This window comes from Equus asinus, chromosome 4, assembly GCF_041296235.1.
Source record: "Equus asinus isolate D_3611 breed Donkey chromosome 4, EquAss-T2T_v2, whole genome shotgun sequence".
Taxonomy (NCBI): domain Eukaryota; kingdom Metazoa; phylum Chordata; class Mammalia; order Perissodactyla; family Equidae; genus Equus; species Equus asinus.
This window is the reverse complement of record NC_091793.1, coordinates 94,018,936-94,045,222: the sequence shown is the minus strand read 5'-3', so window position 1 is coordinate 94,045,222 and position 26,287 is coordinate 94,018,936. Positions and strand designations below refer to the sequence as shown.

At 40.6% G+C, this 26,287-nt stretch overlaps 1 protein-coding gene across 8 annotated transcripts in view; it reads left to right on the top strand.

The window, feature by feature from the left end:
- Positions 1–26,287, top strand: part of CACNB4 (calcium voltage-gated channel auxiliary subunit beta 4) — a 236,151-nt gene that overhangs the window by 97,316 nt on the left and 112,548 nt on the right. Inside the window, exons 1-2 of one of the 8 annotated variants that reach the window (XM_044768908.2) lie at positions 13,165–13,476; positions 15,427–15,586. The exons of 2 other annotated variants lie outside the window; for them this stretch is intronic. In XM_044768908.2, coding sequence (XP_044624843.1) covers positions 15,581–15,586 — 6 coding nt within the window. In that variant the 5' untranslated portion in view covers positions 13,165–13,476; positions 15,427–15,580. Of the gene's footprint in view, positions 1–13,164; positions 13,477–15,426; positions 15,587–26,287 lie in introns of those variants that run through there. 5 more of the 8 variants (XM_070507761.1, XM_070507760.1, XM_070507762.1 and 2 more) reach the window with 5 other exon arrangements.

Genomic DNA, 26,287 nt, shown 5'->3' with positions numbered 1-26,287 from the left:
GAACAGATAAAATAATGCATTTGGACTCATATTTTACCTAATTTTGAAAATCTGTTCCTTACTTTTCTTGTTGGAAAATTGGAGTGAGTTTTCCACTTATGGATTTGTCAAGGACGTGAATTTCTCATTCCCTTCTGACTCAACAGTGTGAGTACTGGGTCTCAGCACTTAAGTTGGTGCACTCCTTCCATCTCTTCCTTCTAGAAGGTCTCCGTATGGTGGTAGGGGATGACTACTTTTAACACCTGAGAGGGAAACAGCCAGCCTCTGCAGCAACTCTTGCAGAGCTTCTTTTGCTGGTAATTTGTAACCGTTCAATTTGTGAACCCCCAGTAGCGGACTAGGCTAAAGGGGGTACTCAGGTCTAGGCAGTTCTAGGAGAGTCTAGCTGGGCCCAGGCTGTTCTTATGCTAGTATGTTCCAGTTTATGACAGTATATTCCCTTTCCAGATAAAATGGGATTTATCAGAGTTGATATGGAGGAAACCTTTCTCTCTAACATCAGATCTTCTTTTTTCCCCCATATATTCCCCCGTTATAGTGTTAGCTAACCTAGCTCTGAGAATGAGATCAGGGCACTTCCTAAGCCCAGGTTATGTTAGGTTGATGAGTTGCTAAGCCATGTGACACTGGTATCAATAGCCACAGACTGTTCCAGTATGATGCTTAATAGTATGCAAAGGGAGTAATTGGTTGTTTAGAGATGGAAGTGGGGTTTTGAGTGGGTCCAAGGGTTAGCTGTGATTTCATATTTTGGTAAACATCACTATAAATCAGTAAATAATATCAACACTTAGCCCTGGCCCAAAGAATGCAGGCGGAGGCTCTCCTTGAGTTGGAAGAGGTGCCATTTTGGAAATTCACACCAAATGCTTATCCTAGCTACTGTATAAATACTTCTTTCAAGTGACATGGATATAAACAAATGTACATCAGTTTTTAGGTTACTTTCTTTTCATGTGGAACAAGATCATTCTTAGAAATGAGACTGAGAGATATGGGCAATGTTGTGTCACTCAGCAAAAGTAGATCTCACAGAGTGAATACCTTGCTTTATGGATGTAAGGTCAGCACCATAGAATAAAATGATAATTTAGGGCATAATGCTATTCATCGTACACCTAGGGAAGTGCGTGCTGTAGCTTAGTCACCTGACATGTGATGTTTAACTGTTGCAGTCTTAGCCCAGTGGTCTTCTCATTCAATTACCTACTAAAATGGCAGTGGAATTTTTAGAAAATAGAGATGATAGAACCTCTCCTGAGTTTGAGTTCCTAGAGTGTAAATGGATTGTGCAAAAGCTCTGCAGGTGATCCTGATCTTCTACCGTTGTTGAGAGTCATTGCCTCAGATACCGTTTTCATAAGACTTTCCAAAAAAGAGACTGGAGACAAGAACACCACAGTTTCCACATCAAAAATTCCTTACTCAGAGACAGTAAATTTGCCATGCTTATGAAAAAAATGCAGTGTTATATATATTCCCAGATATAAGTTCATTAGCGAAAATAATGCAAATTATAGCAGCAGTGAGATGCCACTTTTTGTATATCAAATTAACAGATTAAACAAAAAATCAGACTCTTAGGTCCCCCTTGCCCCATTGCTGGTGATAGGGTTAAGAACTAGCACTTTGCATTGAACTAATAGGTATGTAAGTTGGTAGAATCTTTCTGTACAGCGTTTGGCAATGTGATCAAGAGGCTAAAAATGTTCATACACTTTGACCCAAGACTATATGGGAGTTTAGCCCAAGAAAATAATCTGAATTGCAGACTAATATAATTCCAGCATTGTTTATAATAGTGAAACAATGGGAACTGCATAGTATATTCATATGATGTAATATTAGGTAATTGTAATAAATTGTACTGATGAGGACTTTTTAGTAATATGAGAAAATGCTTGTGTTGTTATTAAGGAAATGCAAAAGTTTACATATAGCATGTTCTAAATGTGAAACAAAATGCATACAGAGAGAGATATCAAAGTATTAACAGTAATCATATTTCAGTGGTAAGATTTTTATTTTTGTCTTTGTGCTTTTCTGAAATTTGCAAGTGTTCTACAATACCACTTTTTAAAAAAACATATTTTACTTTTCTAATCAGAAAAATAAATATACTCACTGGAAAAGCTTTAAAAACAGAAATTTTGTGGAAGAATAGGCAGTGGAAGGTCTCATTATAAAGTAGAGAGATGATCTGTGAAGGAAAGACTTGTGGAAAATTTCAGTAGACTAGAAAGGTGCTTGAGTTGGCATCTAACATAAGCAGCAGGAAACTGGATCATAAGCACGTGTTTTGGGGAAAGTGTAATGAGTGGATGAAATCAGGGTAAAGTGAGAAAGATGTAAAGTAGAGATGACAGCAGATGAGTAGATGGAGGGCAAATATAATGAAAATATATTTTATTCTCTTCTTTTATAGTTTCAGAGTCATGTGATGTTGGGAGAATTTCCCATGATTTCCAACCCTTCAGATCTTTCTGGTTGTTTTATGTTCATCAAATATGTGGTTAAATGAAGTAAACACAGCCAACAAGAGCTGAATGTGGAAGAAAATGAATGACTTTCCTGGCTATGAAATCAGCCCAGTCATCCCTTCTCCTACGGGACCTTTTATTCTTGTCCCCGAACTTTAGTAGTTGATTTGCTTGTTGCCAGATAGCATCATAATTTCCAACGTTGCTGGGTTGGTTGATGTCTTACTATTCTAGTAGATAATCTTTTTTAAAAGTAAGCCTATATTAGTTGAGGCCCACAGGGCATCTGCCTGATGTTGTCTTCTAGTTCAAGACTTTGATGGAAAGCTCTAAAGGTACGAGGTAGGGAGAAGCTCACAATATCTCATTAAGTTAGGTAAATCTGAACATTTACTATTAATATTCCTTTTCCTTATGCCTGCGGATAGTATTCTGAGAGCAGTGTGTTTACGAATTTCCCCCTTGTTTTTTGCAGTGGACTATTAGTGTCCGTTAGTATCTCTTTCATTGTGCGTCCACATATCCAAATCATGTTAAAACAGTTGCTCCAAGTTCATGTGATCATAGGCTTACATGGATGGTTAGAGAAGCCCAAGAAACCTAGGGAGTTTTAGGATTTGACATTATTTCCAGACTGACTAGTTATTAGTTTACTATCTTCTAGTGTTTTATATTTATTTAGAGCTAATTTGATGTTGAAAGAGTAACTTAGAGGGACTATTAGAAATAATTTGTTTTAAACTACTGTTTTTGAAAATTGTGATGCTACTGCTTTTTCCAGGTTAATAGAAAATATATTTCTAAGGTGCACAAGACCAGAGGGTCAAATAGTATTTATAACTTACCCTCCCACACAAGGTTCAGAAATACAGTGAGTTTGGGGCACTATAAAGTACATGGTGCTTAAATATTTACTTGGATATTACTATTTTTCATTTCCAATGTATCTTTCTTAAGTATTTGAAAAATCACTTTCTGTTATTAAGAAAAATGCATTGCCGGACAGCTTTTCAAAGCGCAGTGTGTGTGTGTGTGTGTGTGTGTGTGTGTGTGTGTGTTTCCAAAGGCTTTATGCTTCATTTGTTTATGCTGTTGAATTTTTGAGACATGCCTACACATATAAGGGGCTACTGATAGTATTTTTACATTCTCCTCTATTTTCTATCAATACAAATGTACGTTATTTTATTATTTGTCCCCTCATTTATGCTATTTTCTATGGAGACGATTGTTGTTTTTCTTGAATATTTGATGCAAGAATTAGTTCTGAGAATTGGAATTTAGATCAAGTAAGCTTGTTTCCATTTGTGCCTCCTGGGGAAAGGCTTTGGACTTAGTGCTCCAACTAATTTTCCATCCAATACTGCAAAGGAAATGGCCAAACAGGTTGGGAACTAAGAGAAATTATATTGAAAAATCCAAATCTTCATGAGGAAACTCTTAGGGACCTGGCTAAGAGGTAGTGAATATTTTTCTCTTTGTAGTGTTTTGCTTCAATTCAAAAACTCAACAGAGTTGAAGATTTTCTTTCAATTCATTTTGGCTTTGAAAAAGTATAAAATTAGCAATTTCTGTGTGTTTTTAGCTTACCAACTTTTTGTTTTTGTCCCTAATCTTTGGTTTTGGAAAATAAACAGGCTTATTGTGGCTAAACATTTATAGATCAATGTTCTGATTTTAATGAGAATGGAGAGGGGATTTGCTATAACTGACCACCATCTTGCTTTTGTCAGCATTTTGTGAAAGAAGAATTAGAAGAAATGACACCAGCTAGTGGGGTGCCTTTTTCTGAGTCCAGTGCCTACCTTCTAGACATATTTTTCTGGTTGCCTTGTTTCTGCTCTAGTGACCTCTGTATTCTAGTTACTTTTGCAGCTGGTATTAGTTAGCCTAAGCTGCTTCGACAAACAGATCACCAGGTAAAGATGTCTAAATAAGATTGAAATGTCTTTCTCTTTCACCTAACAAAGCAGGAGAGCAGTCCAGGACAGCCGAGTAGCCCTCTCCAGAGGTCATTTACTGACTCTGGTTTCTTTAGCCTAATAGCTCTTCATCCTCCATCTGTATGGTGGAAATTGGTTCATCAGCACCACATTCAAAGGAATATGAAAGAAAGTATGTGGTGGTAATCAGTATCCTTTCAAGGATGTGATGTGTAAGTTGGACACATTACTTTCACTCATATTCTGTTGGCAAGAACAGGGTCACATCTAGCTGCAAGGGAGGCTGTAAAATGTAGTTTCTAGATGGAGAGTCATGTGCCTTGCTAAAATTGGGGGTGGAGTGGGGTTTATTGCTAAAAGCAAGAAATGGAGAGTAGCAACTAGTGCTTTTAGTCATCTTGGCCACATAGAATAATAGAAGAGTCAAAGCTCAGCAGTGTGCACCAGAACCACCATTCTCTCCTTATCGCTCACTTGAGTTGCAGAAACTGAAACTATCAGCCTGAAGCTTAAGACCAATCCATTGCCTGAGATAATCCTACTCAAATGTAGTGATAATTTAAAAGCTCTAGGTCCACTTGCAGGTGGGATCTAGAATGAGCATTGCTACTCTAAGCTCAGTGTTTTGGAACCAGTCAGATTTCCCTACTCCCCTGTTGAAGTTCTTGCATGCCTGGGCCTACAGCTGCATGAGATATGATAGAACTTGAGATGCATAGTCTCTTCAGTGCTATATTGTATTGTGGAGGTCATCTATATCATTCTAGTTTATTCAGCTTTTTCTGATTAGTTATTGAACTTCTATTTTGTTGTTATTGTGATAGGCACTGGGTCAGAGAGGGGTATATTAACAAGACGAATAAGACATTGTTCCTGCCCTTGAGGGTTACATGGTCTGGTACTCTTTTCCAAATGGAAATAGGTGTTTCTGCAAAAATATGTTCTGAGGCAACAAAGTTTTGGGAAACATCCCAGGACCCGAATACTACCATCCATCATCCATCTATTGTCAACCGATATCCCCTCTGCCCCTAACTCTACACAAGAAGAGCCTCTACTGCTGACCCGAGTCCAGCTCAGACCTGAGTTCCTGACACCTCTTTCCTTTTCGTGGTTTGGTTTTTCAAATTACAGCAGCTGTAAAATTGACCTCACAGATGTCTGCCTCATTCCTTTCTCTGTTGACTCCCCCTAAGATCTCTAACACCTACTAGACTAGGCTGCATGGATTATGATTGAGGCAACGTCCTTGGGGCTCAAAATATGAGTTTTCTTTTCATGTTTCTCATTCAGTTCCTGCAACCAGTATTTATTGAAGATCTTCTATAGAATGAAGCATTTAGGGTACAAAGCTGAGTAAGAATTACATTATACTGCAGTAGGCCCGTTAGTAGACATATAGAAGAATAGAGCGTTATTGGAATACAGAAAGAGTGTTTAATGTCTGAGGGAGTGGGGGAAGGTCTTAGTGACATTTACATTGGGCTTTAAAGAAGGAATAATTCACCAAATAGAAAAAGCTGAGGGCGGGGTGTGACAGTGGAGGATATCTCCCAGACAGAGTGAACATTGTGTGCAAAGGTATGAAGGTATGAAAGATTATGGAGTCTTTTCTCCATCACCAAAAAAATACAATTCTATCAACACGTTGTAAATTACGTTTTCTTTGAAATAAAGATGTTATTAAAACAACACTACTGGCATACATAGATTATTTAACATTTAATGATCTGAATCTGAACAGGACCACTCCCAGTCAGGGCATGAAGACAATTTGGTGAGGACCCTCTAGGGATGCTCATGTTCTAGGTTTTCTTAGTGCTCAAAAATATCCACATTTCACTTTGTGAACTGTTTTTTGTTAGTTACTGCAATGTTTTGGCAGTGAAAGTGCAGAAGTAGCCAAGAAGTTCATGGCCATCATGAATTATTCACATATTTATTGAAAGCTGTCTGTGTGCAAGGCTCTGTGCTAGGCAGTGGAGATATAACGGTGAGCAAGAAGGTACCTGATCCCTCTTTCCATAGAACTCACATTCGGGAGAAAGATATTAATTCATCACTTTCGCTAATGCATATTAGTGGGAGCAGGGGGAGATGGTTAGTGTGGGTTTCCAGGCAAAGGGCTCAGAATAGACAAAGGCCAGTGGTGGCAGGGTTTGTGATGTGTCCAGGAAGGCCAGGCTGGCTGTAGAGGAGAGAGTGAGGGGGAGAGAGGTGCAAAAAGAGGGATATGAGGGCCAGCCCCAAGTGGCCTAGTGGTTAAGTTTGGCATGCTCTACTTCAGCAGCCCAGGTTTGGTTCCCGGGCACGGACGTACACCACTCGTCTGTCAGTGGTCATGCGGCAGTAGTGGCTTACATACAAAAAGAGGAAGATTGGCAGCAGATGTTAGCTCAGGGCGAATCTTCCTCAGCAAAAAAAAAATGTTCCGAGCTCATTCTTGCACCTATTCAAAAAAAATGAGGGATGTGAGAAGAGAAACATTGAGGCCATGGTAGACCGTGTTAAGGATTTGGGTCTTTATCTTAAGAGTAATGGGAAGCCTTGAAAGATTTCAAATAGGAGCCGACACCATCTGGTTTTTTGGGGAAGAGATACGAGGTACTCGATAAGCATTTATGGATGTTTATTGGATGACCGAATGGATCTGGACGTAGACCATGTTATGAAATCAAAGAGAAAAACTCCCCCTGGGAGGGAAAAAACGTGAATTTTTACCTGAAAGCAGTAACAAAATAGAAAATTAAATTTCACAAATAAAAAAACAACCTGAACTGTTTACTCTTTGTAGCAACTTCGGAATCCTGCGAAGTGGTTTGCCCAAGGCCATATAGTGAGTTGGTGGTTGATTCATTTCTGCCCTGCTCCGTGAGTGAAACTGATCCTTTCCTTCCCTCTTTGCTGCTTCTCACCTCTGCAGAAGCTTTGCACATAAAGGAATCAAATTACTCTCCAACTTTGATTGCAGCCATCTCCTTGGTTCAATTTCTATCTTAAGGATCTCCAGTATTGCTACCCCACCACCTCTCCGTCGGCTTCCAGCAGGATGCAGTCATGTCTTGCTGATCTTTGCGTTTCCAGCTCTGAAGTAGTGCAGAGCAATCAGCAATTGAAAGCTGTAATTGTTCAATTAGCATTGATAATATTAGCTAAACGATGTATAGGCGACAGGGAGGAGACCAGCTGGACGAGTCTCCTTGGTTCATTTTGGAGAAGCGTGGAAAACAAAGTTGTGTAGCGTTAATGAAAATTGTGGCTGTACGGAATGTTTTTGCTAAGAGATCGACATTTTTTGTTGAACAGAAATTGCAGAAAGCGAGAGATTTCTGAGTAATACGTCAATCACAGGGAGGGATCTGTCATTTTCTGGCAAGTTGAATAGGCCATGGGAATTTTTTACCTTACCTACACTCACTCTTTTGTGAATTATGAAGTCTTATTTTCTCCTGGAGCCATCAAGAATGGCCGAGAGGAGGAAAGCTAGTCCACAGATTCATTCTTCCTTTGAGTGTCTCCAGGGTTTTTTGTCTCTGCCTCTTTATTCCTGTCTCTGTTTCTTTCTGTCTTTCTCACTCTCCTCTTGCCTCCTTGGTAAGAACTAAATAGTAGTGTGTGTTACAGGATTTTCATAGGGACGTTTTCTTGGCAGTGGTTTGTGACGGGTTGGGGCAGTTCAGGAGTGGCTGGTGGGGGTGATGGAGGTCAGAATTCTAGTTTGGTGAGAAGCCAGGCTGTTGGGAAGGCCAGCAGGAGAGTGCTGGGTACCCCAGGGGCACACAGGAAAGATGTGGAGTTCAGCGGGGTGGCTGAAGGGTTGAGGTATTGTCAGGCCGAGGAGGCCTGGGCCTGCATGCCAGCTTCAGCATAAGGAGCAATCAGTTTGGCCAGACGAAGCAGGTAGGCAGCCGGGAGGAGGCTGGCATGAAGGTAAATAGGGCAAAACAGGAGGCAGGATGCTGGTCTCAGCTCTGCTGGCTGAGACTGGGAGCCCAGGTGGGAATTGAGAGGACCAGGCCAGCGTCAGGAGTGGTAATAGGAATCCCACCCTAGGGACAAAGGGCACCAGGGCTTCAGGCCAGTTGCACAAGTGCTGATCTTGTGGAGCACTGAGTTTGTGCTAGGCACCATTCTGAGCACTTTCTTGTATTAAGGCTTTTAATCTACACAATAATCTTAGGATAATCCTCATTTCGTAAATGAGGAAATGGAGGCACAGAAAGGCAAATTAGCTTGCTGAGTGTTATCCAGCTGGGAAGTGGCACAGTGGGGATCTGCAGGCAGTCTGGCTCCCATCCCTGCTCTTAACCCCCCTGCTCCATAGTATTCCTGTTACACCACGCCGGGGAGCACCATTCACACAAATTGCAGTGTGTGGGGGTCCCTTGGAGCTGGGTGACGTAGGCGGCCCTGATTCCATACCACTTCCCTTAAACAAAAAGAAGGCTGATTCTTCCCTTCTGCCTGCTATGCGCCAGGCACTTTCTATGTGCCTTTCATGTATTAACTCATTAAGTCCAGAACTATGATTATCCCCGTGTTACAGATGAGGCCCATAGAAACTCAAGGACATGCCTGCCTACATAGCGAAGTCTGAAGTCAAACTCGGAGGACTGTTGAAAGGGGGACCCACAGTCTGTAGTGTTTTGTTTTGTTTTGTTTTCACTCCTTCATCTGTCTTGCCTGTACCACCTCTGTGAAGCACATCAGGGAGGAATCAGGGGTTACCACATTAATGCTTGCAATGCCACACAGACTTCTAGACTCAATTGAGTGGATTAAATACTCGCAGAGCAGAAGAGGGAGAAAATCATCTAGCACACTGTAGTGACTTAGTAAAATTTAAACAAAAACGGACAGCAAAATAATCCCCAAGGCTGACTGGCAAGCAAAGGCCTTGGGTTTGTGTTCCAGCCCACAGAGCCAATGAAAGGGCTAGTCCGTCCTTGCTTAGTCCCAACACTGTTCCTGTGTCTCTTCCCCGACCTCTCAGAGTCCTGCTGTGGAATACATAACCACACCGGCTTAAAAAAGTTAAATTTGGAGAAATCTATGTGGAAAATTAGATAGTGCAGTTTCCTTTTGTCTTGATCATGCTATCTAAAACTTGGAGCTAATCAGCTCATGCTTGGCTTTTCTCTCCCTCCTCTCCTCCTTTTCCAAACAAATTGAAAAGAGAAATGCTTGTCCTTTGTATTCCACTATCGATTCCTCAGGTTTGCTGTACTACAAAGCTCGGCTCAGGTAAGGGCAGGGAGCTCCATGTCCTTAAGCTTGAAGCCGACACAAACTAAGTGAAAGTAATGTTCCCGTGAGATACAGAGGAATGCGTTCCTGATTTGTTGAGGACCATACCGTTTCCTCCACCGAATGGAGCTCAGCTGAGCCATTTGTCAAATCGCAAGAATAATCTCCCCACCAAGAATCATGCAGAATTTATAACATAGAATCATACAGGACATGCCTTTTCATAGGGTCTTTGGAACTGTTGATCATAATGAGAGATAACTTGAAAGGATGTGGATCAGAAACACATTCAGCAGAGCAACTTCAAAATGAGAGTTAGCCTTTTGGGGACTGTGTAGTTTTGGAAGTGCTCAGTAGTGAGAAGAAGGTGGGTTCCTGAGAAACACCCACACAAGACAAGCCACAAGATTTTCACACTCTCCTCTTTGTAGCCTGAGGTAGAGGGGAAGACTTTCATCCTCTCAAGTAATCCCTGAACTGGAGAACTCTTCAAGTCAGAACCAAGAGGGTGCCGATCACTTAGCTGCTTTTCACCTCTTGCTGCAGTGAAGTGTGATACCCTTGAAATTTGGCCCTCGGAACTCAGACCTGCTGGTATCCCGAGGCCCTTTCACCAAAAGCTGGTGACTTGAGGTGATCTAACGCAGGCCCAGGAAGCTTCCAGGGACCTCTCTCTGCTAAGCCAGCTCTCAGTACAGAGAATCTTGGGACAGGGATGGTCAGTTTCAAGATCCTCTTGGAATTTTGAGTTTTTCTGGGAACTCCTCAGGGTTCCTTTGGGGAGTCCAGAGCTGAGTCTGTCTTTAGGGTTCCTCGGAGCTCTGGGATCAGCCTCAGTATAGGGTTGACGCCTTAGGGTGATTTGCAGGTACATTGCTTATTCTGGGTAGAGCCAAACCCTGCGGGCAAGCTCCCCAGTGTGTTGGTTGATTTTCAGTTGTCAGCTTGGGAGTGACCAAATGACTTGTGATTAGACAATTTTTAGAATGAAAGGTGTGGGAAAAAATAGGGTGTTTCCTACCAAAGTGACCTCCTTCCGTTTCACCAAATTCCTCCTGGGACCATGTCCACTGTCCCTTATCCCTTGTCTTGAAACCCCCATCAAGAAGGGAGTGTAGAAGGAACACTCAGAGAAAATTATGGCTCTGAATAAAGCAATTTAACCTTTCTGGGTATTAAAATGAGGATTGGATTAGGTGACCTCTGGGGTTCTCCCACCCCTAATAGTTTGTGATTCTGAGTCCACCAGTTTTCTAAATTCCTGGGAACCAGGCAGAGCTAGGCTGCCCCTGCTTCACATCTGCTCTTAGTCCTCGAAGGGCTGGGTGGAGGGGTGCGGCCAGTAACCACAGGCTGCTCTGCTTGATCCACTGCCTCCCTCCTGACGTCCCACCCTGAGTCAGACGTGCTCACTGCATGCATTAGTCTATCGCAAAATGAGCCTTCGCTCTTTAAAAGCTTCCTTTAGACGCTCACATCAGCTGTAGGGAGCACTCTGAGGCCAGAAAACAGAGGCGAGGAACTGAGCCATGTACAGTTTTTCCAGTAGGGAGCAGTTTCTCTCATCTTGTTGAATTATGGAAGTGGACTGCCTCTTTTTTCCCCATAATTTAGATCCCTATTTAAAGATATTGAGGAAATATCGATACTCTCAATTGAAGTGGTAAAGTAAGGAAATGATCTGGAAAATCTAAGGAGAGAAAAGACCTTCTCACCTCAATTTTCTGTAGATTTTGACTAAAATATCATGACGGTAGTTATAGAGTTAGTTAAAATAGCAGCATCTGATACAGGAATTTGAGCTTACCAATCTTTTGCTTCAGTTCTCTTGCTTTTTGGAGGGGAGAGATGAGGTTCAGCCTGGGAAGTGACTTGCTCCAGGACAGTTGTCAACAGGTAGAGCTGGCGCTGGGTTCCTTTCTATGGAATCCTGCCGATTCCACTCATCCTCCTCTGCCATTCTCCCTCTGTGTAGGCACATGTGACATCCTGTATGAACCCTACCATTTTTGGGTTCTGAAGGATGGTGAGTCCCCTTGCTGTCTTTTGCATTTGAAAGTGACCAAGTATTGGTGCTGTTTCCAAGGTGAGCAAGTGTGATTGAGAGACCATAATGGGTCAGTGCAGACCTGAAAGAACTGTGCTCTGCTCAGCAGTTGTAGCTCTTATGTTGCTTTTTGTGACTCAGGTTTGTTCCTTTAAGAGCTGCACTTTTCAGAGATACTGGCTAGAAGGATAGGCCTCGTTTCTAGGTCCAGGGCCAGCCAGTTACTCCTGTGCTGAGCTCCCATGAACTGCAGCCAATGCCTTCTGGCTGACAAAGCAGGGTTGTCATTGGTAAGTGTTTATGTTGCACTTTAGATTTGCAAAGTTCTTTCTCTGAGTTATTTCTTACCTCAATTTGGCAGGTGAAGAAGCGAAAGCCCATAGAAGTGGTGACTGGTCCAGAGTCATCCAACCAATTGGGGGGAAGCTGATGCTGGACTCAGTGTCTCTGAGTTTCTGGGTCATTGTTACCCCAATGAGTCATGTAGCTTCTCTAGATTATATTCTTTGCCCCTCACCAACTCCTTGTTTCCAAATTTAACTGGCTTCTTTTAGTGTGCGCTGTAGAACTCTCCTGTTTCACAGCTGCAGTACTTTATTGATTGACCAGAAAACTTGAAGTATTACATCTAGGTAAGCTCCGATGCGAGACCTGTCCTAGGGCAAACTGAGTTGTGGTGTGGTTGGAGCAGAAGACGGCTAGTAGGACTTTTCTGTTTGGGTTTTTTGGAAGAGATCAGTGCTGTTTTAGGAATATTAAATGTCTAAGCACTGGAAAAGGGATGAAGGATTTAACCTAAAACATTGGCTCTTGCTTAACAGCGAGCGGTTAAAAAAATCAAACTAAAGAGACATTAAAAATTTTGCATCTAGATAAAGGCTTTTGAGAGCTTTTGGTTTCTTTTTCAAAACTTCCCTGATTGGGTCGCAGAGGTGTTTTCTTCCTAGTGAGGCAGAGAGACTAGCGAGAATATTGAAAAGTTTTACACTAGAAATTCCCACAAAAAAAGCTTACCATCTGCTTATTTGATTCATTTTCCCTTTCCCTTCTTCTTTTTAATTTAAATGACTTATTGCCCATTTGACTTAAATTGCATCTGTTAAGTACAGATGTCGGATGGAGATTAGTATCAGTTCACCTGTCTTTACACAATATCCTCTGAAGATAAAATTTCTCCTTTGCTCCCTCACCCTCTTCCAGTTGCGAATTTAATTGGATGAGCAGTTGCATTTAGAGTATTCAATAGTCTGCCTTTCCAAACATTCCAAGCAGCCCTTTAGATACTGATTAAGTGTTTCTTGCAGAACTCTACGATACAGGCGAAACAGGAAGCAGCTCTGTGCTGTGTAGGATGCTCTGAGTCGCCCTCCGCTCTCCGAGGGAACGCTCTTCAGCTGACTGAAGCAGGGAAGCCGAGCCAATCAGAGGGCGCTTTCCTAGCTCAGTCACCAGTCTGTGGTTGAGGAAGGGTTTTGCTTTTTTATGCTCTGTGTTGGGAAGGCAGAATAAATGCCAGGTCTGGACTGCCTCTGGGGATAGCCTCACCCTGTGGGATGTGAATGAATAGCATCTTGCCTGGTGAACCCACAGGAATTGATAAGGCAGGCGCAGTTCTTCCACAAAGGCCTTTTCTGTCTTTTAGCTCTAGCTGTGGCTTCTGTAGCAATTTTGTTTTTGCCTGGGAAGAGGCGCTCTGGATTATCAGACCTCCATGTATGACAATTTGTACCTGCATGGAATTGAAGACTCGGAGGCTGTAAGTATTTTCATAGATAGCTGGTTCTCTCTCCACTCCTCTTCCTCCTCCCACTGCCCCCCCCCCCTTATTTCTTAGGCAACGCAGGGAACATGGAGCTGAAAGCTAACATCACTTGGGGGCTTGCTGGCTGCTGTGTCAATGTTCTCTGTATAGTTTAGAGTTAACTGAAATTATTCTTTATTATGTAATTTCTTGTCAAGCAAAAATAAATTAGGGTGATAGCAAAGGCATCTAAGAGTGTAAGCTGTTTGGATTTATACATTACTCGGTCCACATTTGATCTCACGAGGGGTAACTAACTGCTCCTTGTAGACTGGCTTAAAGTATGCAGAAAGTGCCTGTGTTTTCCAATAGCAGGGTTCCTAGGAAAGGCTCATTCATTATATAATACACATTGTTTATTGAGCTAGCATGAATGGAAGTTCCTCAGCTGCAGCTGTATTATGGGCTTTCTGGCCAAACCAGCGTGCAGATCTACGGCTTCTTTGTTAAGGAAATCAGATGCGAAGGTTGTGGTCATGTAACACCCCAGCGCTGAGGCAGACGGAGTGATCCTGTGCTCTACCCTGGAAGGCTGAAGTAGGCTCACGTGTGTTTTGGCTTAGAAAACTGGACTCCTTTCCCTCCATAGGTCAGGTTCATGTAATCTATGAAAATCAGGATAAATATGGTTTGCTAAAATCTCTAAAATTATACTATCAGACTGCTAGCTTTCGAATATAGGGTAAAGCTGATTACTGAATCTTTCTTTTACTCTTGCTAGTGGTAGTTCTTGATTTTTCATCAATTATATAGAAACCTTGCAGGGTAAAATGATTGGGGTGACTAATGGGACCTGCTGTGGGGAGTCTGAATTTTCTCTGAGTACAATGCCATACAGGTTGCTACATTTGAAACAGGAATGTGTTATATAAGGTTCTCTGGCTAAACCACTAAATAAACAGATTATAACTAAAAAAAAAGAAAAACTCCTATGATATACGTCAGTGCAGACGTATGTATCAAACCATGTGCTATCTATGAAAGATAGAAACCCTCTGTTCTGATAAGGCATTCCATTTTTCCTTCCTGTCTGTGTGTTAGCTCTAACTCTCACTGTTTGTGCAAAGTCTCTCTGTGTGTTGCCCAACGTGCTCGTAAATTATCAGACTGTCAGTTTCTTGCAAGGGACTGTAGTCTGAAACACTGGCGGCTGGAATAGAGAAGGTCCATACTTGCAAGTGGCTGGGAGAATGGAAAATGCAACTCGAGGAGTTCAGTAAACCAGCTTCCCCGGCTGGATTCTTCAGGAGGCCTGATTATTTCTCATACCCCTTCTCTGCACACTCAGTTATGAAACATGTGATGCCTTATTGAATTGTAACTTTTATTTTTGATCGTTGATTTTAAACGGGGGCCCTGTATTGCACGTAAGTGGATTGGAGTTATTTCAGAGTAACCAATTATTTTAGAAACCAGCTGCTATGAACAGAGTCGGCTAGGAACTAATGTATCCAGCACCTTGTTCTCCAGAACTGTATAAATTTCAGATGCACTGGTTCAGAGGGGAGCCATTATAAGTATGAAAACATTTTTTTTTTTCTTTTTGGTCCAGCTTCACAGGACGGACAAGTTTTTCTGTAGGGTGGGAAGTGAAGAGTACAGTGTCTTGACTCAGTGGCGGTAGTTGATGGCGGGTAGTGCTAGGTACTGCAGTGCTGTGCTCCTGGTGACTCAGTGGTGGCCAGCAGGCTGAGATCCTCAGGGCTGTGCACGTCTGCAGAGGCAAGGAAGGTGGGAAACCCGAGGAGTGAAGGAGGGCATCTGGCCATTCCTGAGCTGAAAGTGTGGGAGGCTTGGGAATGGGTGGGATCAAAAGCGTGTCACATAAGTCAGAGGGGAAGGCAGAGGTGTTCGGAGGGGTGAACTGTCTCTGAATGCTCATTTGAGTTTATTTGTTTTTATAAGGAAGAATAATGTGATGTGTTACCCAAGATGGTGTGAACAGAGCATCAAGCCAATGGAGAAGACTAGGCCTAAATAGCTGACCCGGTGAAGTGAAAAATAAAGCCACACCTGGAGTGCCACATCCTCAGCAGTCTTTCTCAGTGCCAATGCATTTATGGCTGTAAGTGTGGGGGTTTGCCCAGATCGAAGCAAAGCTCTCGGAACAGGTCTGTGGATAGGCTTTCCTCAGAGGGCCAGCTGCAGTCAAGCATATACAGGCACTAAAAGCTGAGTACGGCACTTCCTTTGGGGGGTTGGGGAGCCACCCACATATGTCCTAGCACTCTGTCGAAAATGTCTTTGTGGGGTGTGTGGGGTTTAACATGTGATAACTGACTATATTCAATGTGTTCACACGGTAAGCCTGTAATAAGATCATCTCGCCTAGGGATTGATATTTTAGTCTGAATAAGAATAAAGCATTATTATATGCTGATAGCACCTCACATCTCTGCAGTATGAGAGAAATTTTGGTACTGTGATGTGAGGTTTTTCTTAAGAGTTCTGGCCCAGACGTCTTATACTCCCTACCCTAGATTTTTTCTTGTAACCTCTGTATTTCACGTACTGTATATATAAAGAGAGAGGAACAAGAGCCGTGCTGGAACACACCTGAGTCTGGGCGTTTTAGATTCTTGAGTTCTATGGAGCCTTTTTGGACAGGCCCATTAACTTCTGTTCTGGTTCCTAGGAGGGTAGTTAAGTGTCAGCATCATTCAGAATTATAAGAATTATAAAAGGTCTTTCATTGCCCCACAGCACAGCCCTGCACAGGAATGGGAGATTTCACGCAGAATGTCACACTACTCCTTTTGTTACTTTGACATGGATAATGGAGCATGTGCTCCTGAATGGGTCCATACCTAGACCAGGCCAGTTAGAATCGATCATGCACACAGACTCTCACCATGTTGTCTTCTGTGTGAGGGTTGCCCCATTCCACCTCCCCTGCCCGCACTGAGTCTAAATACAGGTCTTGGTGGCCAAGATGCCGTTCACTGACTGAGCCCCCAAAATACACTGTACAGTATTTTTTATCTGAGTCACAATAGATTTTGATAGATCTGCTCCTTGGTATACACGTTTTATAAATGGATTCATTGTGTATTTTGGTGTTTGTGGAATGATTGTAAGCATAGATTTCCTTTTCCATTCAGCAGACTTATTAAACAAACAATAGGAGGGATGTTCTTATAGGAATAAATGGAAGAAGCAGATAAGTAGAAAAAGTTTCCTGAAATCCACCCAGAAAAAAATCACTGTTAACATATTACTATGTGTCCTTTCAGACTATCAGTGTATATATATATATGTAAATATGTCCTTCTAAACCTGCTACTGTGTGTTCCATCCTGTTCTGTGAAATGCTGTTCTCACATGATAAAATATTGAGCACACCAGGGCTCAACCGGCCTGTGCAGGAGATGCTTTGCAAAATTTAAAGCTCCTACTTAGACCTTCTGGAATTTTAAGCAATTTAAATGAAATACAGGTTCTTAGAGTATTTTGTAAAGTGAAGCCAGGGTTATCTGCACATGGAATTAAGAGTTGATTTCTCTGACACAATTGCTTCCGTTTCCAATTGCTTAAATTCTAAAGTATTTAGAGGGAGAGACCTGATCTTTTTCAATGAAAAAGATGATCAGACCATAATTCAGGGCATTTACTAGAGAGAAAAATATATTCTTTTAAGTGTTTTTAATCATAGAAAGGAGCCATAATGTATTTATTAATACTGTTAGAAATCTTATAGATGTAAAAGTTAAAGTGAAGGTAAATTTCACAAACTATAATATGTATGTAATATCTGTACATATAGATAAAAGCACATATTTAAATTTGTATGTACCTAATACATTATTACAAGGACAACTACGTTAATTATTTAAACTATTCATTTTCTATAAGCTGTGTTACTATGTACGTTTGTCTAAATGTCTGTGGTCCCGTAGGTGCACACACCGTACACCCTCATCCACTCACACACATTCGTATAGAGATATGCTCTATGCTTTGTTAATTGGTGGTTAATGCTAAGTGGGAGGTTTCTGCCTTAGAGCTTTTGGAGAAGGAAAATTAACTGCTTTTGACATGAAGAAAGATACCTGAGAGAGTTGAAAGGCAGCAGATCCACTAGAAAATAAAGGGTTGCTGCTTTCAAAGATGTAATAAAGTTATTTTAAACGTGAAGGTATGTCCTTGTGCTTGCTAGGGAGGAGGGTAAACTTCAAACAGAAGGCTTTGTGTGTTTAGGGACCTTTGGAAAAACAGTCTAGGGATATTAAGGATTAGACTTCTTTTGGAAACGAGAACACCAGTGGGCTTTATGGTTCGGTAGATCACAGCATCCCTTCTGGGCTCAGAAAGTCTTTCTGGCCCATTTCTAGAGAATGAGGCCTGTTCTGGAAAAGAATCCAAGGTCTGGATGTTGGCATCGCTGACCACAGAGGAAAACCAAATGCTGCTCGTGATTTGTGTAAGAAATTTGACTAAGAGAATCAACTCATTTTACTCAGCCGAGTGATCTTGGTGTTTCTCCAGTCTGTTAAGTAAATGATGAATAGAACCTTCTCTTCATTCAATCAATTCTTAGCAATGCTGATTTTCTAAAATATATATTGAAATGATTTCTAGATTAATTGTCATAGAGCTAGAGAGAAGTTTAGAGCTAAAGAGAAATTCCTTAAATCTGGTCAGAACTCATGAATTTGCCTCTCTGGGATCATCAGCCTTGCCATTTTCTAGGTAATTTCTGTTTTCGAGTGACAGAGGGAAGTGTTAGGATCAATCCCCGCCTTACCTCGTGGGCTTCTGCATCTCCTTTCCTGCTGGTGTTCTTCTTCCTATTAGACTGTGATGAGTCAATCAAGATTGTGGAATATGGCTCAGGGACTCCATGCGTACTGAGTGATTATTACATTAGTCTGTGGTGCGAGATGCTCTGTAGGAAGATCAGCAATAACTATGAAAAAACATGCTTTTGGGGTGAAGGTGGGGAGGCATCCCATTGCCTTCGCCCTTCCTTTTCTATCAGAGTTCAGCTTGGCCCTCATTTCTGTGTGGATGGTCCTCATCATTCTGTTCACTACGTCCCTTTACTATCGTCTGCCTAGGTAAACTAAGCCACCTGAGGAGGACAAGAAGACGTAACTGGACTGCTTATCATTTTCCATTCTCTCTCTTCCCTCTCCTGCTAGTCCTTTACGATAATCAAGTCACGAGCTCTGTTCTCCATGAAGCAAAGTTAGAAATTATACCAAGACAGCTCTGTAGATATAAACTCTGTATTCTGATCTAAGTCGGGCTGATTTAGGTGCCTTTAATGTGTTTGCATCAGGCCGTGCGGACTTTAAAAACAGCAGCAACGCTAAACTGCCGCACCAGCAGGGACCTGTTGAGTGAATGCGTGTGATCTCGCTTACTGAGGACAGGGCGCCAGTGGGCCAGAGCTGAGTGTGTAAACTCAAGGAAGTTTACAGTGCATATAAAATAATGGCAAGCAGATTGGAGTTGTAGATTTTTATGCCTTGGACTTTGAACGTTTTAAGACTTTGTGGAGTGTGAGTCTAAGATAAGGCTGTGTGGCCATTTTTATAGTACTTATGGGTAAGCCAAAGGGAAGATGGCCCAGATAGCTCACATGACAGTTTTTGAGATCTGAATAGACCAATACTTGTTCTTGCTCTCCAGTTATGTATTCTTTAATAACAAGATGGTGTAGTTTTAGTAATAAATATTTTTCTCTCTTCTTATATGGTGCCACAATATCAGTACTTTCTACATCCTAAGTTTTTCTTTTACATCTCTTCTTGGAAGTATTGAAAAGTCTTAAATTTGAAACAGGATGTTTTGAATTTGCTTTCAGCCATTTTTTTCAGAGGAATTGATCTGAGAGATTCATCCCAACATGAATATTGGCAAACTGTCAATTATTCAGGAACTTGATTGTGTAGTTTGTGAATAGCTTAGTTCTCTTATTTTGCCTTTTTTGTTCCTTTTCCTCCTTAATCTCTCTCTCCTTTTTAACTTGAGGTTCATATAGGAAAAAGATTTAGAGTTATCGTGTTATTACTCTATTAGCAGATTTGCTGAAAGGTTTGGTGAGTCATAAGGTTGTAGTTAAGAGTGTTTTAAAATCTTTGTTAACCTCCATAAACCTTTAAAAATTTGATCTTCTACTGAGCATGTTTATGAACCAGGGAAATGTCAAGTGTACTGTTTGTACTTTGTATTATGAAACAGTGATGTAGTATAATAATGTTGTGATTAAAAGCAGAGACAGTGCAAGATGGCGAGGGATTAAGTCCCGGCTCCTTGCTTCTTAGCTTGTGGCCCTGATAGTTTGTTAAACTTTCTACGCCCCCATTTCCACATCCCTGAAGTGTCAATGATAATGGAAACTACTTCTTGGGTGGTTTTGAAGATTAAATTAGTTAATATATGTAAAGCCCTTAAAACATATAAAGTGTTTTCTGCTATTATTATTATACATATAATGAATATACTTATACTTTTGAGAACTAAACATACCCCTTCCTCTGCAGGTTTTGATATTCCCACCAAATCCTTTGGTTTATTTTCATAGTGTGGTTTTTGACAGTAATTTCCAAAAATATTATAGCGGTTGACAAGCAAAAGAATGCACAAATCTCCTAAGGCCGTTTGAGTATTTTGTTGTGTTCTGTTCCAGAAAAGAGGCAGTCGAGTATAATTTAAAGAACACGAGGAGTTGGAAGCCTTGGTCTTTGCCACTTATTAGCACTGACCTTGAGTCATTTAATTGCCCTAATCCTCAATTTTCCCTCCTATAAAATGAAAAGGTTTAACTAGATGATTTCTAAGATTTCTTCACATCCAAAATTCTGTTCAGTTTGCTGATAAGCAGTTTCTTCAGTTGGGATGCAAATGCCACCATATGCCATTTGGTTTTTGAAATGATCAATTACTGTGGTGTTTTGTGCACACAGAGTAAGGTCTATGTTTGGACTCTGAGTCTGGGTGTTTGGCCTTTTCAGAATCTTTGAAGGAGGAAGGTGTGTGTGGTGCACATCTTTGAGAGGACTAGATGTTTGAAAAGTGAGATGTTTTAGTCAAGATTTTTAATTCTAGAAGCCAAAAAGGATGCCTTTGTCTATTGCTCACTTCCTTGCCAATACCCACGGTGCACTTCCAGCCCACAGTGATTTGAACTGGAAACATTTGAGTCTCATCTCTAAGAAAAAAACATCAAAGGTGAAAGCTTTCTGAGAAGTAAGCTTCTCCTAACTCTTATTGATGATTGAGGAGAGGTATTTCTTCTTTAAATTACCTCTGTCTTTCCTTCTTGGCTAAGGTAATCAATTGTCTTAGTTGTACCCTAGCAGATTGTTGACAAAAAATTGTTAAATAATTGTTTTATGGTTGTTGTGATGCTTAATTACCAAGAATGCTTATTGTTTAGTGTTTCCTTGCTTTACAAAATTTTCTTCAGCTCATCATTATTATCTTTTGGGATGTACTAAAAACAATAATCAATCAATTGGAAGACTCCAGGAATATAATAAATTCTAGGAGGCATTCATTCTTTTTTTCTTCTTTTTTTTTTTTTTTGGGGGAAGTTTGGCCCTGAGTTAACATCTGTTGCCAATCATTCTCTTTTTGCTTGAGGCAGGTTGGCCCTGAGCTAACATCTGTGGCAGTCTTCCTCTGTTTTGTATGTGGGTTGCTGCCACAGCATGGCTTGATGAGTGGTGTGTAGGTCTGCGCCTGGGATCCAAACCTGTGAACCCTGGGCCGCTGAATCAGAGTGCATAAACTTAACCACTACACCACTGGGCCAGCCCTTCATTATTTTTTAAAAAGTCATTCATTACTTTAAAAGTGTACCTGTACCTAATCTGTTTAATTTTCTCTACAATAAAGTGAAAGGCCACAAAGGTGAAAGTGGCAATCTTTATTTCAGCCCAATCTCAAATATTCTCTTAAATATTGTTTGAAAGAAGTAAGAGTTGGAGGCAAATATTTATCATCAAGCTAGAAAAATATAGTGAATATCATGTGAAAATAGTTTGTAGGTAAACAAATTGGTTCCCCAGTTTATTTCCAAACAGTCATTATTGGTAGCTAAATATCATCTAATTTCAAAAGATGTCCCAGAGGTTAATGTCTTGGGGCTTATTTGATTCAACAGCTCCACTGATCCAAAGGGCAGAATTAGAACCTATTTGAGATGCTTAGAATATAGGAATGAAATTATACACATATATAATATACTTATATGGATGAAAGGTATACTTATATAGATGATAAGGTAGGGAAGCACAGAACATTTCTTAATTATCACAATGTGAGGGCCCTTTGTGAAGCGTGAGGATACTGCTGAGTAGAGTAAGGAATAAAACTACACAGATCAAAAATGACTAAGTAGATATTTGATTGAAAAAAGAAGACCACTTGAGGGTCATGTTTAATTATTAGTTAACTGAAAACCAAAAATTTGGTACAGAAAATGTGATGAATCGTTCTAGAGTGCCAATGTTATTTTTTGTATATTGTAAAAATTTCTGAAGTCATATATTGTATTTTATTGATCCTAGGCATACATTTCCATTTCAACCCCCTGCACACACATTTTGATATATCTAAAACGGGCTACATCTTAAAACTAATGGTATCTTATAGTTTTACTGGCAGTTTTTTCCCTTAGTGGTACATACTCTAATGTTGAGTCTCAAAGTCATTGGTATCTTAAATTCAGTGAAATGAGATATTTGGGAAAAAAAATCTAAACAATACAAAACCATATAGAGTGAAAAGTTGATATTCTTGATGACCTCCCAACATAGTCCCCTCCCCACAGGTAGCTATTTTTAACAATTCAGTGGATATCCACTCAGACCTTTTTCTAAACATTGACAAACATGGATGTTTAGAAAAATATACTTACAAACACACATATCCTATTTGTAATTTTTAAAAATATAAACAATATCATAATAAATATTATTCTATGACTTTCTTTCTTCACCTGAAAATGTACCATGGATGTTTTTCCGTATCAATTTATTCTTTTTAAAAAATTGAATGACATAATGGACTGTACATGAATTTACCATAATGAATTTAGCACACTGTTAAGTTTAGAATATTTCCCATTTTTCAATCTTGCAGATAAATGCTACAGTTACTAGTCTTATGTATGAATCTTTGTGTACACATGGAGCATATCTCCAAAATAGCTTCTTAGAAGTAGAATTGCTGGATGAAAGGGTTAGTATGCTTTAGGACTTACGTATATTGGGGAGTATTGTAAAACATTTTTATATTAAAGTAAACATAAACATTCTTCTTTTTTTTTTTAAGTGAAGAAGATTGGCCCTGAGCTAACATCTGTTGCCAATCTTCCTCTTTTTGCCTGAGGAAGACTGTTGCTGAGCCAACATCCGTGCCAGTCTTCCTCCATTTTGCATGTGGGATGCTGCCACCACATGGCTTAGTGAGTGGTGTGTAGGTCTGCACCCGGCATCTGAACCTGCAAACCCCAGGCCACCAAAGTGGAATATGTAAACTCAACCACTATGCCACTGGCCAGCCCCTAAACATTCTTTTTTTGATTGAGAATAAACCAAATTAGCTTGAAATTTCAATCTGAAATGAAAGACCCCAAAGAAATTTCTTGATTGTGGGAAACAGCTTTAGCCTTTGGCTTCCAGGTTGCATAAGAAGAATTTATTTACTCTCTCTTATAATAATTTGGTTTAAAAAACCCACAAAAGTTTGAGAAGTTGCATGTACCCCCTTTCATTTCATAAATGAAAAAACTGAGGCCCAAAGAGGTTAGGCAACTTGTGCAGAATGATCCAGACGATATGTGATAGAATTGGACCTAAAGCCCTCACGTCTCTTTCTAGAGCAGTGTGCTTTTTATGATGCCAAATCCAAGGTTTAATCATATAAAGAACTGGAATAAAGCATGGAAGAGGGGATAATCATATTATGCGTATGGTGCTTGCTTGACAGCTTACAAAGCAGTTGGGAGTTGGGCGGATGTCCAAAACAGAGAACAGATTGCTCTCTGACCCAAATGGTGGGACCTTTATCTATTTGGAATCCTGATTAGAGTCCCAGTTTCTTTCAAGCTTTTTTGTTTGATATTGCTTTCTAGTGTGGCTTGAAATCCTCAATCACTGATCGATTAAAATAATAATGTGTCCATAAAACTTAAACGAACATAACTCAATGCTAGAGAATATCAGAAAGAGCGTTTGTGTTTTAGAGAAATGTGAGTTCTCATTATTTGTATGCAGTTCTTGATGATAGTCGCACCTTGATGCTACATTTGGCCCTAGCCAAGAGTACCAAAGTTCCATTATTATTCTGTCTTTCTCAATTTTGATTCATCTCCATGAGCTTCCAAGTCAGGAAAACGTTTACATGATTTAGTAACAATATTTTTAAAAGGTGAAAGGGACAGCAATATTTGTAAAAGGTAGAAGGAATTATAAGTTCTGAGTGGAGGGTCCTTGTATCAATCAGAATCCCTACAAAAAACAGATGGCATCCTCAAATTAGGATAATTTGAGAGGGTTTAATAAATTGAAAAGGTATTGGTAGGCTGGAAGGAAACAATAAGGGATAGTACAGTACCCACAGGGCTGGTAACTTCAGAGCTGTTACCACCCCTAGGCCCAGGAAAGGGCATCAGTTATGGGAACTTGGGAGGACTCAGTCCTGTCAAGAAGACTACCTTGAGAACGATGCAGCCTTCCCTGTGGAGGGATGCAGCCAACCTGAGGGCATCCTATGAGGAGGAAGCCAGGGGATAAATACCACAATCTCATTCTCTTCCTCTACTCTGATCTCTGTTAGGGCTCTTCTTGGCCAAACCCAATCAGAAGCCAAAGAGCGGAGCTTATAGGTCAACTACACAGTCCAAGAGCAGAGTGGGGACGGCTGGAGGCTGATCTGAAGAGGCAAATGGATGCTGGTTTCATCCACATTACTACTGGGCCCTGTTTGAGTATATTTATGTATTTGTGTCAGTAGATGAAAGCATGCAATTTGAAGGTGTTCCTAAAACACGCCTCTGAAGATGCTAGTGAAGCTCTGCAGGAGCTGCTGTTGGTCATTTTCCATTGGACGTGTGTGTTGGCTTTCATATGTAAAAATAGTTCCACTACAAATAGTGACCTGGATTTTAATACTGGTTGTTTAAAATTAAGATTTGGAGTACTTCAACAAGGTCTAGCAATGGGAGAAAATAAAGGACTTAAATGTTATTTTTGTGGAGAAAGCTTGAGAAGCTGAGCTGTGCAGCCTTCCACAACTACCTTCTAATACAGAAGGGTCTGTGCAAATAATAAGCAGCTATAGAAAAACATGTATCAGACCAACTTGTAACTCAGCTGTGGGCCAAGGCCAGACCAGAAGAATTCTGAGGATCCCTCCTGATGTCATCACATTGTGATTCCCACCACATAAAACAGTGGGAGGGTTGGTGGGAGTAAGGATTAGCATTGCGAGATTTTACAGTTCTGATGACAGCCTCCTTATTAAAAGATATATTGAGTGAGTGGGGATGGAGAATGCTAAGTGAGTGTTTCCTTTACAGTGTTGAAAGCAGAACTTGGTTTGCAAGGTTATAGGAATCCCATGGAAAATACTAGCATGGAGGCCAGGGCTTGCCATTTTTAGTAAAGCTAAATAGACCTTGTGTGTCTCTATTAAAGTCAGTTTTTTTTTTTTTAACAGTAGGGATTTTTTTTTTTAATTGAGTTATTGATAGGTTACAATCTTGTGAAATTTCAGTTGTACATTAATGTTTGTCAGTCATGTTGTAGGTGCACCACTTCACCCTTTGTGCCCACCCCCCACCCCACCTTTCCCCTGGTATCCACTAAACTGTTCTTACTCCATAATTTTAAATTCCTCATATGAGTGGAGACATACACAGATTATCCTTCTCTCGCTGGCTTATTTCACTTAACATAATTCTCTCAAGGTCCATCCATGTTATTGCAAATGGAATGATTTTGTTCTGTTTTGCAGCTGAGTAGTATTCCATTGTATATATGTACCACATCTTTATCCATTCGTCTGTTGATGGGCACTTAGGTTGCTTCCACGTCTTGGCTATTGTAAACAGTGCTGCAATAAACATTGGGGTGCATAGGACTTTTGGGATCGCTGACTTCAAGCTCTTTGGATAAATACCCAGTAGTGGGATGGCTGGATCGTATGGTAGTTCTATTTTTAATTTTTTGAGGAATCTCCATACTGTTTTCCATAGTGGCTGCACCAGTTTGCATTCCCACCAGCAGTGTATGAGGGTTCCTTTTTCTCCGCAACCTCTCCAACATTTGTTGCTATTAGTTTTAGATATTTTTGTCATTCTAACGGGTGTAAGGTGATATCTTAGTGTAGTTTTGATTTGCATTTCCCTGATGATCAGTGATGATGAGCATCTTTTCATGTGCCTGTTGGCCATCAGTATATCTTCTTTGGAGAAATGTCTGTTCATGTCTCCAGCCCATTTTTTTATTGGGTTGTTTGATGTTTTGTTGTTGAGTTGCGAGAGTTCTTTATATATTATGGATATTAAACCTTTGTCAGATATATGACTTGCAAATATTTTTTCCCAGTTAGTGGGTTGTTTTTTTGTTTCAATCCTGTTTTCATTTGCCTTGAAGAAGCTCTTTAATCTGATGAAGTCCCATTTGTTTATTCTTTCTATTGCTTCCCTTCTCTGAGAAGGCATGGTGTCCAAAAAGATCCTTTTAATACTGATGTCAAAGAGTGTACTGCCTACGTTTTCTTCCAGAAGCCTTATGGTTTCAGGTCTCAC